The sequence below is a fragment of the Cibotium barometz genome, chromosome 58 (assembly GCF_041138505.1).
Source record: "Cibotium barometz isolate CiBa-2024 chromosome 58, ASM4113850v1, whole genome shotgun sequence".
NCBI lineage: Eukaryota > Viridiplantae > Streptophyta > Polypodiopsida > Cyatheales > Cibotiaceae > Cibotium > Cibotium barometz.
This window is the reverse complement of record NC_141103.1, coordinates 36,541,086-36,555,357: the sequence shown is the minus strand read 5'-3', so window position 1 is coordinate 36,555,357 and position 14,272 is coordinate 36,541,086. Positions and strand designations below refer to the sequence as shown.

The following is a 14,272-nucleotide window of genomic DNA, read 5'->3' as shown; positions in this document are numbered from 1 at the left end:
CATTGGCGGTGTGCTCTCAGAGTTCTTCGGTACTTACGTGGCACTCTGGATTTTGGCATCTTTTATGGCCAAGGCCGCACTCTTGTTGGATGGTCTGGGGCTGGAGATCCAGATACACGGCGTTCGACCACTGGTTGTGTTTTTTCACTTGGGTCTGGAGCCATTTCTTGGAGCAGTAAAAGCAGCCTATTGTGGCGCTTTCCTCTACCGAGGCGGAGTACCGTGCAGTTTGTTATGCTGCATGTGAGGTGATATGGTTGCGGAGATTATTGGAGGAGCTTGGCTGTCCTCCTACCGGATCTACTTTTCTTTGGTGTGACAATCAGAGTTGCATCGCCATCGCCAAGAACCCTGTGTTTCATGCTCGTACGAAACACATTGAGATTCAGTACAACTATGTTCCTGAACGGGTTCTTGCTGGAGATTTGCGTTTGGAGTATTGCCCTCCCGCGGAGAATGCTGCAGATTTGTTCACCAAGCCGGTTTCTCAGGCTTCCTTGGCTCCTCATCTTCGGATTCTCGGAGTTTGTTCAGCATCTGGTGGTGAGAGGGGGTGTTAGCACTTTCATCCCCAGTTTTTGCTCTTTATGGTGCCCATTCGGTCCCCTTTTGTATGGCCCTTGCTTGTGGGTTGCTTGTGGGCTGGCCACCCCTTTTTTAGTATTTTTTTGGGATTATTCCCAGCCATTTTGGCATTTTTCCATTGAGCCATGTCCAACAGCTCCAGTCGGCTTGTTTATGAGCTCCAGTCGGCCAGCACTTCCCCACTATAAATAGTGGGTGCTGGTCTCTCATTTTTCATTGAGTCTTGTACTTATTTGCTCCCTCACTTATGAGACTATCACTGTCTCTTGCTTGGGACTGTTTTGGTTCAGTATATTCAGCATAGTTTGCTCCATATCTCTCTCTCTCTTGCACTCTCTGTTCAGCACATTCTTGTGCCACTCTGCTTCCGCTCTGTGCACTCTTTCATCGTGCAGTTGTAATGTTGAATCAAATAATGCCGAACTCACTTGCTTGGTGTGCGTGTTTCCACATTTACTAAAAGAGGCCAGCACATATTTATTTGACTTGCACCATTGCATCCCCTTGTATGGAAAACATATCAATTTCATCCATGAATGAAACCTTTGAAATGCCTTTATGGAACGCCTCTCAACACTGCGGGAGATGTCTATCGGAGTAATGCTCGTTGTCATCCATGGCGAACTCTGCCCAGGCAGCGAAGAGAAAGAAGGGGGCAATGAAGAGAGAGAAGGGAGAGGGAGAAATCAAGTAAGTTTGAAGAGAGAGAAAGAGGCGCCGGATTGAAACTTGAAAACCTAAATTGACCAACTGCAAAACCCTAAAAAACGACTTGCAACAACAGCAAAACCCTAAAATGACCCATCTACTAAAACCTTAAAAATGTCCTATAGCAGCAGCAAAACCCTAAAAACGACTTGCAGCAGCAGTGAAACCCTAAAACGACCTATCTACTAGGAGAGAGAGAGAGAGAGAGAGAGAGAGAGAGAGAGAGAGAGAGTTGTATTAACGACTACAAAAGGCCTGCGCCTTCCCCCTTGTGTGTGCCCCCCCCACCCCCCCAAGTTTCGCGCTGCACATCTTTCGCTACCCCTCCCCTTCTTTCGGCCCTCTGCCCGCCCCCCTCTCTGCACCTTCTGTGCCTCTTTCGCTGCCTCCCTCCAGTTCGTCCCTCTGCCCGCCTCCCCCTCTCTAGTGCTCTTCCCCCCCACCCCTTTTTTTTCTCTCTCTTCACTGCCCCCCTTTTCTCTTTTCCTTTTCTCTTCGTTTGCCCTCTCTCCCCTCCCCCCTCCCGTGTAGTTTGCTGCTTCTTGGCTTTTGGGGTTTTCAATTTTACTTGGCAAGCTTGGGTTAATTCTGGTCTTGTCACGTGCATCCTGCACTCGGATGCCATGTAGACATATCTGTACAGAAGGTGTAGGACTTGGGGTGGAAAAATGGTACTATGTGCACCCAGTTTGGGACGAGTCAGCCAGGGTCCCACTTCAATCGTTCGAGGTTAGGTGTGCATTGTCCTGCACATGCGTCTAAGGTCAGGTGTGCATTGTCCTGCACATGAAACAGTTCCAGTCCGCGCTGTGTCTCCCTCTGGAATGATGTTAGTGGTTCTGTGTATCTGGTATGATATTGGATGCCAGACCATTGTGTAGACAGTTAGGGTTTGCATATAGGAAAGGGGCCAGCCCATAGGGCTACCCCAAGGACAGATATGGGCATGGGAGGTGTAGAACCACCCCCATAGGGGCAAGGAAGACCTTGGTTGTGCCCAGAAGCCATGGAAGGGTTGTAGGCTAGCCCTAGGGACTAGACTAGAGCTCAACTGCCTGACCTTGAATGGCAACTACCACTAACTTAGGATCCCACTTTGTCCCGGACCCTCCCACCTTCTCCACAATCTCCGCATCACTCACATCCTCACCCATTTTTGGCCTTTGGCTAGGATGGAGCTTGGAGGTTTAGCCCATCGAGGCCAAGACGAAGAGATCGCAGTCTCTAGTTTGGAGGTGTTGCTCTTTGTGTTCATGCAAACCTTTGCTGTGGTACCTCTTCCCCCCTCTTACAAATACTTTTATTGTGATCAATGGAGTGCGGAGCATGCATGTGCGCATACAGAGTGGCGTCACATGGAGGACAAGATGATTGTTTCATGGAACATTCAAGGTTTAGTGGGGCCTCAGTGCTTTCAGAGACGAGGCGTCCTATGAGGCGAGCTTCAGAGGGCCATAGTGGGGGGGGGGGACCCATAGACATTCTTTTTCTCCAGGAGCATCATCTCTCAGAGGGGACACCCGTAGATGTAGAAAGATTCTTCCAGGCAAGGGTCATACTTTCTGGTCCCCATCCTTCGGCTCCTCAGGGACGCAAGGGGGGGGTGTGTATTTCTGTCAGTGAGTAGCTGTTGTCGGCAAGATTGGCTCAAGAGTCATTGTCTCAAGGCAGGCACAGTGGATTACCATTACTATTGGAGAGGATAGCGTTGGCTTCCTCAACATCTATGCTCCGAACGCTATTGTAGGTAGATCCCCCTTCTGGAGCTTAGTACGGCAGGCCCTCTCTCAAGCTGACTTTTGGTGCTTGGGTGGTGACTTTAACATGATTGAGGCAAAAGAGGACAGGCCTGGAGGTGGCATAGCCACAGTTTTAGGAGTAGTGTACTCAACTTGGGAGGAGATGATTCTTGCAGTTATTAGGGGACAGGACCCTTGGCATCTTCCAGAGTTTGGGTGTATCCATGGGAGCCTCTGCTTCTTGAGATCGGAGAGGAGGAGTATCGGCCCCAACCTCTCGAGACTTGACAGGTTTTATGTTGATGAGTGGGCATGGAGTCGAGGAGGTATGGTTGGTATTTTTGGAGGTACTTTCTTTTCTGATCACGCCTTGGTTATTTTGTCCTTAGAGGACCCTTAGAGGCATGATAGGCATGTGAGCTCAAGGATTTCGGACAGCCTCATTCAAGACCCAGAGATCTGCAGCAGGATAGAGTAGATATAGGCAAGATTGGATTTTCTTTCAGGCTCTGTTGCGTGCACATTGGATGAGGGCTTAGGGGAGATCAACAATTTATTGCAAGAGGCAGCCCAGAGCAGATTAAAGGGTTTCCGAGAGTAGAAGAGGAGTTGTCTTGCCTCTCTACAGCGGCTTCAGGGGCCTCTTTCTGGACGTAGGCAGGCAAGAGAGTCGTAGGGGATTTCTTTGAGATAGCTGGACCCCAAAGGAGGAGAGATGGTATCATAGGTTGCGTGGCCAGGATTGAGCTTTTGTTTTAGATCCGCCCAGGTGAGAGCCATCGCCATTGACTTTTTTCGATACCTCCTCATGCCCCAACATCTTCACAAGTGGTGGACTCACGCGAGAGGGTCTAGCGGCGTACGAGGGAGGTGGTTCCTCCTTCTCTTCGATCATTTTTACTGACACCATTTACTTTTGCGCTGAGGAGTTGGTGGAGGCATTGACGGCACTTCCCAAGGGCAAATGCCCAGGAGTAGATGGGCTTCCAGTCTCCTTTCTTCGCCATTGGGACCTCATGGAAGGTGGCCTGCCTTCAATGAGATTATGATTACAGGTGCCATGCCAAAGAGGCTCTCAGAGGGCTCGATTCACTTGATTCTTAAGGAGGGTAGGGACAGATTGGAGGCCCGACAATGGAGACCCATCACTCTCCTTGGGACAGCCTATAAGATATTGGCCAAAGCCATCAGTAGGAGACTTTAGCCTTTTCTCCTAGACTTGATCCATGACACACAGACTAGCTTTGTTGAGGATAGGAGCATCTTGGACAACATATTTACCTTCTGGGAGGTGACAACTTTGGCTAGGATGCGGCAACAAGACCTCATTGTGCTCCTAGATTTTGAGAAAGCATATGATAGGGTGGATTGGAGCTTTCTGGAGGGCACGATGAGCTGGATGGGATTCTTGTGGAGTGGATTCATGGGGTTTTAGGACTCTAGTCAGCCTTGCATAGCCAGGTCCTCATTAGGGAGCCCGAGGTGACAAATTTTCCCTTTCTGGCTCTGTTCGGCAAGGATGTCCATTGGCACCTTACCTCTTACTTTTTCGTCATCAAGGCCATGAGCAATTCTCTCTCTACGCAGGAGACCAGGCTCTAGGGATTGCGTCTTCCCCTTCGTACGTAGGAGTTGCTTGACTTAGAGTTCGCAGATGACACAACAGCCTTCCTTACAGGAGATGTTGGGAATCTCCAGAGATTCGCGGAGGCGATTGAGATTTTTTGCCGCGCATCAGGAGCGAGATCAATTGGCACAAGTCGTATGGTTTTTGGGTAGGTTCAGCACCCTCGCTTTGATGACCAGTTGAGGCTTTCTAGTGGATCTCGAGGGGCACTCCAGTTCACTATCTCAATTGCCAGGTTGGCATTGATATCTCTCTTGAGCAGCAGCTCGCTCCGCTTCTGCTACGTATTCGGAAGAAGCTTTTATATTAGAGCTCGGCGAGGCTCTCCCTAGCAAGTAGAGTGGTGCTGGCGAATCACGTACTTCTAGCCACCATGTGGTACATCACTTCGTGCTAGGCCTTTTCTTGGGCATGCATTGGCCAGGTACAACGATTGATCTGGAACTTCTTATGGGCCGGAAGTGATGGAAGGCCAGCTAGGGCCAAGGTGGCATGGTGACAGCCACGTAGCAGAGGGAGGCTTAGCCTCATCGATCTTGCTATTTAGAGTCGTGCCCAATTGGTTAAGTTGATTGTCAGAGGACTCCTTCTCGGTGATGAGCCATGGAAAGATTTCTTATTGGCTTGGATCTCAGCCTGCACTCCGAGCCTTGGGGGCTCGTGGTCGCAGAGTACCCAATGGATCTTTACAGAGATGCGAGCCTGTGGTTTTGGCCCAGCTTTTGAGGGCAAATTTGCAACTAGTTTACTTTGGGCTTGGGATCATTTCAGGCCAGCCCTCAGACAGACAGATAGTTCCAGTAGCCTCAGAGGAGCGGCTCCGGCAACCTTTCGTCTGGAACCCCTTGATCCGTTTACCCAGTGGCCACATGCTAGGGGCCCAACTGCTTGTATCTTGGGGAGCCTTGAGCACGGGACCAACCAGGTGTCTTGGAGATTGGATTGCACACATGTAGTTACCCTTGGGCGAGGCTTGGCAGGGATCCGGGGTCGAGATAGGTTCAACATCGACATTGACTCAGCTATCCCTCAGGAGTGGCTTATGCCTATTCTAGACTTGACCCCCGCAATGTGGTTAGGAGTGTTTACCAGACATGATATCCTCGTGGCGGTCCACGGAGCAGATGACGACAGTGGTGTGCTCACTTTTTCTATTGGATCCGAGGGTAGACTAGAGAGATCAGATCTTTCCATGGAGGATTTTAGAGACTGCTCCTTGCAGAGGGTGAGGGTGATCAGTTTTCAAGCATGGGAATGGCACATAGATCCAGCACCGGCCAAGGTGGCCAAGGTTGAGTTCCTTATGTTGCCTCTCATCTATCATTATAATTCAAGTGTATCTTGGGTGTTGAAGGATTCAGTGTAATAGTGTTCTTATGGTTGGGTTTTGGGTTGATGTAATGATTCACGGTATCTTGGTTGTGTTGCTATAGAGACCCTAGTTTTGTTTTGCTCAACCTAACACCGCGATCCAAGTCCTACCACTTGCTAGCCAAGGCACTCTTCATAGCACCCTTGCTCTCTTGCAAGCCTTGCTTGGATCTGTCCTAACAATGTCCCATACACTTGCTTATATAGGCCTAGAAGCCCTCTTGCTTTAAAGCAAGTTTTGTTTTTAAAAAGCATTTTTAAAAAGTAACTTGCTTTCAAAAAACAATTGAAAAGCAACTTTATTGACTTTTTATGCAAAAAGTCATCCTCCTAAAAATCTATGAAACCACTTTGAATTTGAAGATGCTCTAAGAGACAAAGTTTCTCCTCTCAACGAGCTCTTTGCGATGATGCGAACACATATTTTGACAATCTTGAAAATTAGGGTTAGGGTTAGGGTTTCGACTAAGGCAAAACATGCACTGTGGTAACAAGAAGTTTTGTTTTTAAAAAGCACTTTTTAAAAGTAACTTGCTTTTAAAAAGCAACCGAAAAGCAGCTTTATTGACTTTTTATGTAAAAAGTCATCCTTTTAGAAATCTCTCAAACCACTTTGAATTTGAAGATGTTGTTTGAGATAAAGTTGCTCCTCTCAACAAGCTCTTTGTGTTGATGCGAACCGATCTTCATACTAACAATCTTGAAAATTAGGGTTAGGGTTTTTGCCAAGGCAAAACATGCAGTGTGGTGACACACAAATTCATCGCTCTCGCTCCAAGTATCCTCAGCTAGGAGTGCTTCGCACATGCACTAGTGCCCAAGGCCTGTAAGTGAAGGCTTCTTTGGCCTTCTCTCAAACTCACGCTGTGGTTATGACTAGAGCCCTCCTCCATGCCTCACTTATATAGAGTTGGCTTAGGCTTGCTTTAAAGCAAGTTTGTCTTTTAGAAAACACTTTTGAAAAGTAACTTGCTTTTAAAAAGCAACTAAAAAGTAACCTTAGTGACTTTTATGCAAAAAGTTATCCTCCTAAAGATCTCTTTAACCACTTTGAATTTGAAGATGTTGTAAAAGACAAAGTTGCTTCTCTCAACGAGCTCTTTGCGATGACGGGAACAGATCTTCATTCTGACAATCTTGAAAATTAGGAGTAGGGTTTCCGCCGCTGAGGCAAAACATGCACTATGGTGACACCTCTGGTGACGTGAGCATGGGCAATGGTCATGGGGTCAGGGGTGGTGGGCTCCTCAAAGCTCGATGGCTTTGTCTATTGTCACTCCTCTCGGCCAGGCTCTTGCATCAACCTGGAGGGTCAAGTGTAGTGGGTGGATCTGCTCTCGTAGCTCTAGGCTGGAAGAAGGTAGTGAGAGCTCTTTGTGCTGGTCCTTGGGCGGGTGCAATTGGTCTGCGCCGCAATAAGGACTCCTTGTGTCTGTGAAGTTCGAAAAGGAAGAGCTCCATGCATCTCTGGTGTAGGAAATCCTTGATCCTAGAAAGTGGTCCAAATCCATAACAAAAGAGGCACTGGAAACTACCCTTGATCTCATAGTATAGCAGGAATCAGGATTTGGCATATATAGTGGGCCTCTATCCCAACATTTCTATAACAAAGCTGGCATATCTTGTTCTTTGGTGTTGTTGCCCCATAGTTGCCACGTGTTTCAGAAACGGCAGGTATGAAACGGGTTTCATAAAAGGTAAGAAACGGGTAAAAAAAGGTTTCATACAAAACAGAAAAAACATGTATATTTTTTACTTGAAATATACAAAAGAAAAAACTATTGACATAACTTATAAGAGACCACATTGAATTCATTTCAATAAAAATAGAATACATGTAAGATATGATGATATCACAAATCACGTGGGTGATCACTGATGACTAAACAAAAATCAAAAGCATCACCACGTGGGTGATGATTCATGACTCAAAATCCAAGATCAAAATAAATAACATGTCCAAAGTTCAAACTAAATAACATGTCCAAATAAAATGATACTGGCAGCTGCTAGCTACTATCTGCATCCTCATGCTCATCCTCATCTGCATCTTCTGCCTCTGCAGCCTCACTCTCAAGGTCACTGCCGGTAGCCGAGTCCTCAAAGGCCTCATCCTCTAGAGGTGCAGGTGCACCACTAGTACTAGCCTCTCGAGAAGATCGTGTAGTGCGAGCCGGAGCCATGATCTCCTCATAGAGCATAGAATAGATGTCTCTTTCCTCTTGAGGAATGTCGGGAATCTCCTTGCACTTCATGATATCAATCTTATCTGGATTCACTTGGCGAGGCTCAATGGGATGACCCTTTTGTTCTAGCAATCGGAGATTGCAATGACAAAAGGCAAGCCTCTCCAATTGTGCTGAGGACAGTCTATTTCTCTTTTTCGTGTGAAAAAGAGCCCATGTACTCCAGTTTCTCTCACAAGGCCCTGAACTGCAATCCTGGGAGAGAACTCTCAGTGCAATCCGTCTCTACATTGCACAACAAAAAGAATGTTAAGTTAGAGTCAAAAAGAGAGTAGCATTTGAATGTAGATTTTGAAAGAATAGGACTCACGAGACAAAGATACAAGATTCAAGAATCAAGAAACCTTACCAAGTTGGGTGTCCCAATACCGTATTTCTCCCACCAAGACACTGGCTCCAACTGTGTCTCCCTGAGCAATGCAGTAGCTCGCCCAAACATATGGCTACCGTTGCGGTAAATGAGAAGCTCATCCTCGAGCTTTCTCATCAGCTGTATATCACCTCCCACTCCCACCAACTTGGTAATGTACTCGATCCATCCTGACTCTAGCTTCTCATTGAGGTATTGCTCCTCATTCCTCCAAAGGGGATGCAAAATGTGAGCAACAGCATGGATTGGCCTATGAAACCAATCCCAACACCGATTCCAGATCTCCTTAATATCTTGAACTCTACATGTAACATGTGACACACATAAGAGATCAAGATTTATAAAATAACTCAAAGACTAAAGTTAAAGCCCAAGGGTGAGCACCTGTCACGCGACAAGGTAGTGAAATCATTGAGAGCTTCACCAATTCTGTCCATGAACTCATAAAGCAGCCCAATGGTACTTCCCTCCATGTCTGTGAGCCGAAGGACACTATACATGGGCTGAAGTGCCTTCACAAGTCCCTCTGCATCCTGCCACCAAGTATCTCTCATGACCATACGAGAGAATGCTATAGACTTGCTCATCCTTGTCCTCCCATGCTGTCCATTCACGACACACAACAGTGCGTAATAAGCCATGTCGCACTCTCACTAGTCTCTCCACCACAATAAACATCTATGCAAACCGAGTTTTGGAGGGCTTTAGAAGCTCAAGATCACTATTGGCCCTGTACATGCTCAAAACCATTGGCCTCTTTGTGACAAAGTTCACCATGGTAGATGCAATTGAAAATACATGGCTCACCCAATCAAGCTTTCCCACATCCTCAATCATCAAGTCAAGGCTGTGTGCTGCACAAGGTGTCCACACAATCTTGGGGAACTCCTCCTCTAACATCTTGCCCATGGATACACAATTGGACCCATTGTCCGTGATCACCTGCACAATGTTATTAGGCCCAATTTCATTGATTGCCTGGCGCATGTGGGACATAATGAACTCCCCTGTAACCACTATCCCTGGCACCGATGCATCTATGGCACGAATGAACATTGTGCCTTTGCAGGAGGACACAAGAATGTTGTACACATTTCTCTTCCGCGCATCTGTCCATCCATCACAAAGCAAAGTACAACCATACTTTGCCCAAGTGGCCTTGAGAGGCTCCATCTCCATCTCCACAGCCAGTTGCTCCTTGCGAAGCTTAGTAGTGCGCAATATCTCGTAGGAGGGGCCATCCCACTCACACCCAATGCGGGAGATAGCTCTCATTGCCTTCTTCCATCGAGGAGTCCTGACAATGTGGAAGGATAATCCACATTGAATAAACAACTTCATCAACTCCCTCGTTGCCTCTTTCATGGCAGCCTTTTGCATCCCTGCTTGTACATGTCCTTTCTTGAACACTGGAAGACTAGTTCTTTTGGCTTGAGGTGCCGAGCTAGAACCACCTGCAACACCACCTGCAACCTCACCACTGGTATCTTCCTCTCTGATACTGCGAGTCCTCTTGGAGACACTTTGACGTGCTTCAGGCTCTCCCAGATTGGGGATATCCTCAAGGGGGATACCTAGCTGCATGGCCTTCCAAGCCTTGAGGCTATCATAGATTTCTTGTGGCACATGCTTACATGGCCCAATGCCGAAACCCTTTGTTTGTGAGAAATGTGCCTTCAACTTGGTGACACTGCCATGGTGCTTATCAGCACAAAAGTTGCATTTCCACTTTCCGGAGCCTGAGCCACCATATCTAGACTCGAAGGTGACATTGTTCCAAAGAGAATCACCTGTTCGAGGCATCCTACAAGACGAGGATAAATGCAGATTGTTGGCCCTGCAAGTGCGACACATAACATAAACTAATCTCAATAGAGCAAGGGTGGACCGTGGAAGATATGCCATAAATATTGATGGAAGAGAAAAAAGTGTGCTGTTTTGTGAGTTGTGCAGAGAAAACCAACTTAAAGCAAAACAAGACATTACCCCTTTGGAAGACCTCCACAAGGCCCAAGGACACCAAGGAGCAGGGGGTCGACAGAAGCGATGGAAGGATGGCACGCAAATCGGCGAACTCACATGCGGCGGCCACTGGGAAGCGTGATAATATGCGCCGTACGAATCCAGGAAAGAAAACATTTTTTAAGGTTTTTAAAAACTGCATGATGTATGAAACGCGTTTCATACTGTACGAAACGTTTCGAGACGTTTCGTACGTTTCAAAAGTGTATGAAACGCGTTTCTATGCAACACTGTGCTGCCCCCAGTCCATATGTGGTTGTCTCCATTCTCAACTGATGGGATGAGGTGCGGATTTGTCCAATTGCACATCGCACACCAAATGAGAGCTGTGTGTCCATGTAGCATGGGCGTATGACGAAACCATCCTTTATGAAGCGAAGAAGATGATCTCTTAGAAGGCCATCTTCGTCCTCAGGGGCTGAACAGGTGAATGCCACGTCCTTTGAGTATCCAGTCTCACAATGTCCTTCTTGATGACCTTGTTTAGCTCTATGCAGTTGAGAGCAAAGCAACAGGCCCCTATGTTGTATTGAAACGGGGGGAGTGAACCCATCTGCATGCCATGTATAGCGAACCAAGGGCTCACCAACTGGATAGCTCTCTCAACTAGAGTCCCACGGGGTACCCACTGCTGGGCTGTCGGTTGTGTCCCCTCCCGGGTAGTCCCTCTAAAGAAGTTAGTAATCTGTCCCTGTGTGGACTTCCTACGTATGCTCCTGATAATGGACTCTCTGAGCATGCGGATCTCCAAGAGATGAAAACCCAAGCATCGTTGATCACAATAGTCCACGACTCTAGCCAATGGTCCAAATCCCTCTCTGAAAAGGCAATGGTAGCACCCTCGAATCTCATAAAATGCTGTGCAGCGAGACAGATGTAGTGCTCCTCCGTCTCTGGCTCTATCCTACAAATCTGACAAATCTTGTGTTATGGCACTTTATGAGACAGTAGTTGGGTAGGTGCGGACTTTAGAGGGTCTCTCCCATCCAGTGCACTCCACTATAGGGGTGAAACAGGGCTGCCTGCTCTCTCCGACTCTATTTGGACTATACATTGATGAGATCTCTGATTATATTGGGACACGAGGGGACAGAGGAGCCCGGTTGGCTGGCACTTGGATACCTCTGCTCTTATATGCTGATGATATTGTGCTTATAGCAGACTCACCAGAGGGTATGCAAAGGCACTTGGATACTTTACATGCTTATGCACAGGACAGTGGGCTCTCAGTTAACCTTGGTAAGACCAAGGTTATGGTGTTTAACACTACAGCTCAATGGGTCTGGAGATCAGCGCCTATTTTCACATATGGGCAGGAGACAGTGGAGTATGTTGACTCATACACATATCTTGGAGTGGTGTTCACTAGGCTCACATTTTCCATGGGGAGGGGGCAACAGAGGCCAGATTGACTAGAGGATATGCAGCACTACGAGGTCTAGAGAGGATGTGCTCACAGGTACAGTTTCAGGAGCCACGCACTAAGCTGTGGCTTTTTGACACGTTGGTCACATCGACTATGCTTTATGGAGTACAAATCTGGGGGCCTAGCCTAGATTGTCACAGTCGATCAGGACGCACATACGATGGATGGAAATCGATGGAGAGACTACCTGTGTCCATGATCTCCAGGATGATTCGGGCTAAGGCCTTGGTACCCCATGAGATTATCAGAGCCGAGATGGGAGCACCACCGATCGTAGTCGAGGCTCTTGCCAGATGAGTGTCCTTCATTCATAGCACCTGGGAGCTTGGCTGACACCGGTATGCACGACTTGCTTTAGAGTCCTCTCATCAGCTAGCCATGGAGCGAGACACTTCATGTTGGGATGCACAGATAGCATCCTGGTTTGAGCTCCATGGGTTCAGTTTAGACAAACTTCCACCCTTCCAGTATTCTTTGGAGGCACCCTCTCTCATCTTGACACATTCAGGGATTAGTAGAGTCATGAGATAGGCCCTCATTCAGTTGGACAATAGGAGGACATGGCTAGAGCCCTCACAGGAGTTGGGGACGAAGATGGCTTTCTATAGAGACCATCTTCTCCGCACCACTGAGGATGGCTTTATACTTAGACCGAGCTACATGGATACCCATCTGTCTCATGGATTGAGGTGCGCCCAAATGAGCTCACATGGAAACCCGAAGTCTTGTAGCTTGCGCATCAGTCTAGCTCTGGGCACTGTGTCAAATGCCTTGCGGAAATCCACAAAGCCACAGTAGATCCTCCTCCCATGTGCTCTGCCCTCCTCAATGATTGCCTTGAGGGTAAAGATATGATCCAAAGTAGAGAATCTCCTCTTGAAATCGGCTTGTCCTTGAGCTCAGACCCCTTGTCTCTCTGCCCATCTGCTCAACTCCTGCTCAAGAATAGAGGCATATAGCTTGGCCAGCGAGTGACCAATCATAATGGTGCGGTAGTTAGTCGGCAGGCTCGGATCTCTAGACTTGAGTACTGGCACAACCGTGGAAGTACTCCAAGTCCTAGGAAACCCCTCACACATGGCTCTATTAAACATGAGAGCTAGCAAGTCTGCAATCATATCTCTAGCATGTATGAAATGCTCGGCTACAATGCCCTCATGATCCTGTGCCCTCCCTGTATGCACTCTGTTGATGGCCCTCCTCACCATCTCTGCTGTGAAGAAGGTAGAAGTGGGTGGACAAGGCTCTGGAGGGTTCGGTAGTGGTGGTTGCTCTGGTACTGTGTAGAGGGAGGCTGCATACTCGCCCCATGTTTTTGGAGAGGTAATGCCTGAAGGCGGGGGGTGCTCTCTAAGCAATCTCTAGGCCTCCCTAGAATCTTGACTCAAAAACAGCTGATACATGTCTCTCTCTAGCCGAGCTAAGAATGCTCTCTTCTTACGCCGAATGAGGCATCGGAAGATGATGCGTGATTGTCTATATGTACTAACATCTGTGGCCATCTCTCTCTGTAGCCGGGCTCTGAGCTCCCTACAGTCATCATCATACCAACTATTGTGGGGCATGCTCCCAGGACGTGGTCGTACTGTGGGCTGTGTGTGTGGGAAGGCCGTCGTTGTAGCTGTATGTAAAGCCTCTGTTAGGATCTGTGTGAGCTCTGCTAATGGCCTCTGTGGATCCTCTACACTCAACAAGCTGTAGATCTCTGCCGTGTATACTCCATCAGTCTCTCTACAGAAGGTATATCTCGGGTGATAGGAGGACTACCCAACCTCGCGGGTACTGTAGCGGAAATCCACTGTAAAGGAGAGAAGTGCATGATCCACCCTAACTTCGATGGGCCTGGGGCCAATCGCAAAATCCTGGATACTCGGGATGAAGGTTGGCGAGGCTAAAACATAATCCACTATGCTGGCCCCATGTTTGTGTGGAAAGCAAGTAAAGCCACTGGCAAGTGGATACCTCTCTAGGCCATTTAAAATGGCCAGCCCATGTGCAGTCCCCATCTCCAAGAGGTATCTCCATATACTCAGTACACTCCACCTCTTCCTGTGATCTCCGGGTTAAACACATCTCCTCCACATCTATCTCTCTCAACATCTCCTCCGAAGTGTCAAAGAAGGAGGGCTGGTACTGAGCTGTTCGAGCATTAAAGTCCCCAAGTATGATAACATCTCC

General features: G+C 47.8%; 2 protein-coding genes across 4 annotated transcripts in view; one reads left to right on the top strand and one right to left on the bottom strand.

Annotated features, from left to right (window-relative positions):
- LOC147606229 (uncharacterized) overlaps positions 1-14,272 on the top strand; it is a 105,951-nt gene that overhangs the window by 58,541 nt on the left and 33,138 nt on the right. The window lies entirely within an intron of this gene.
- Positions 7,889-9,222, bottom strand: LOC147606230 (uncharacterized). The gene is made up of 3 exons (XM_086792718.1): positions 9,031-9,222; positions 8,626-8,947; positions 7,889-8,501 (listed from the first exon to the last, which is right to left on the bottom strand). Exons 1-3 carry the CDS (start codon positions 9,204-9,206, stop codon positions 8,040-8,042), a joined length of 960 nt encoding a protein of 319 aa, XP_086648844.1. The 5' UTR covers positions 9,207-9,222; the 3' UTR covers positions 7,889-8,039.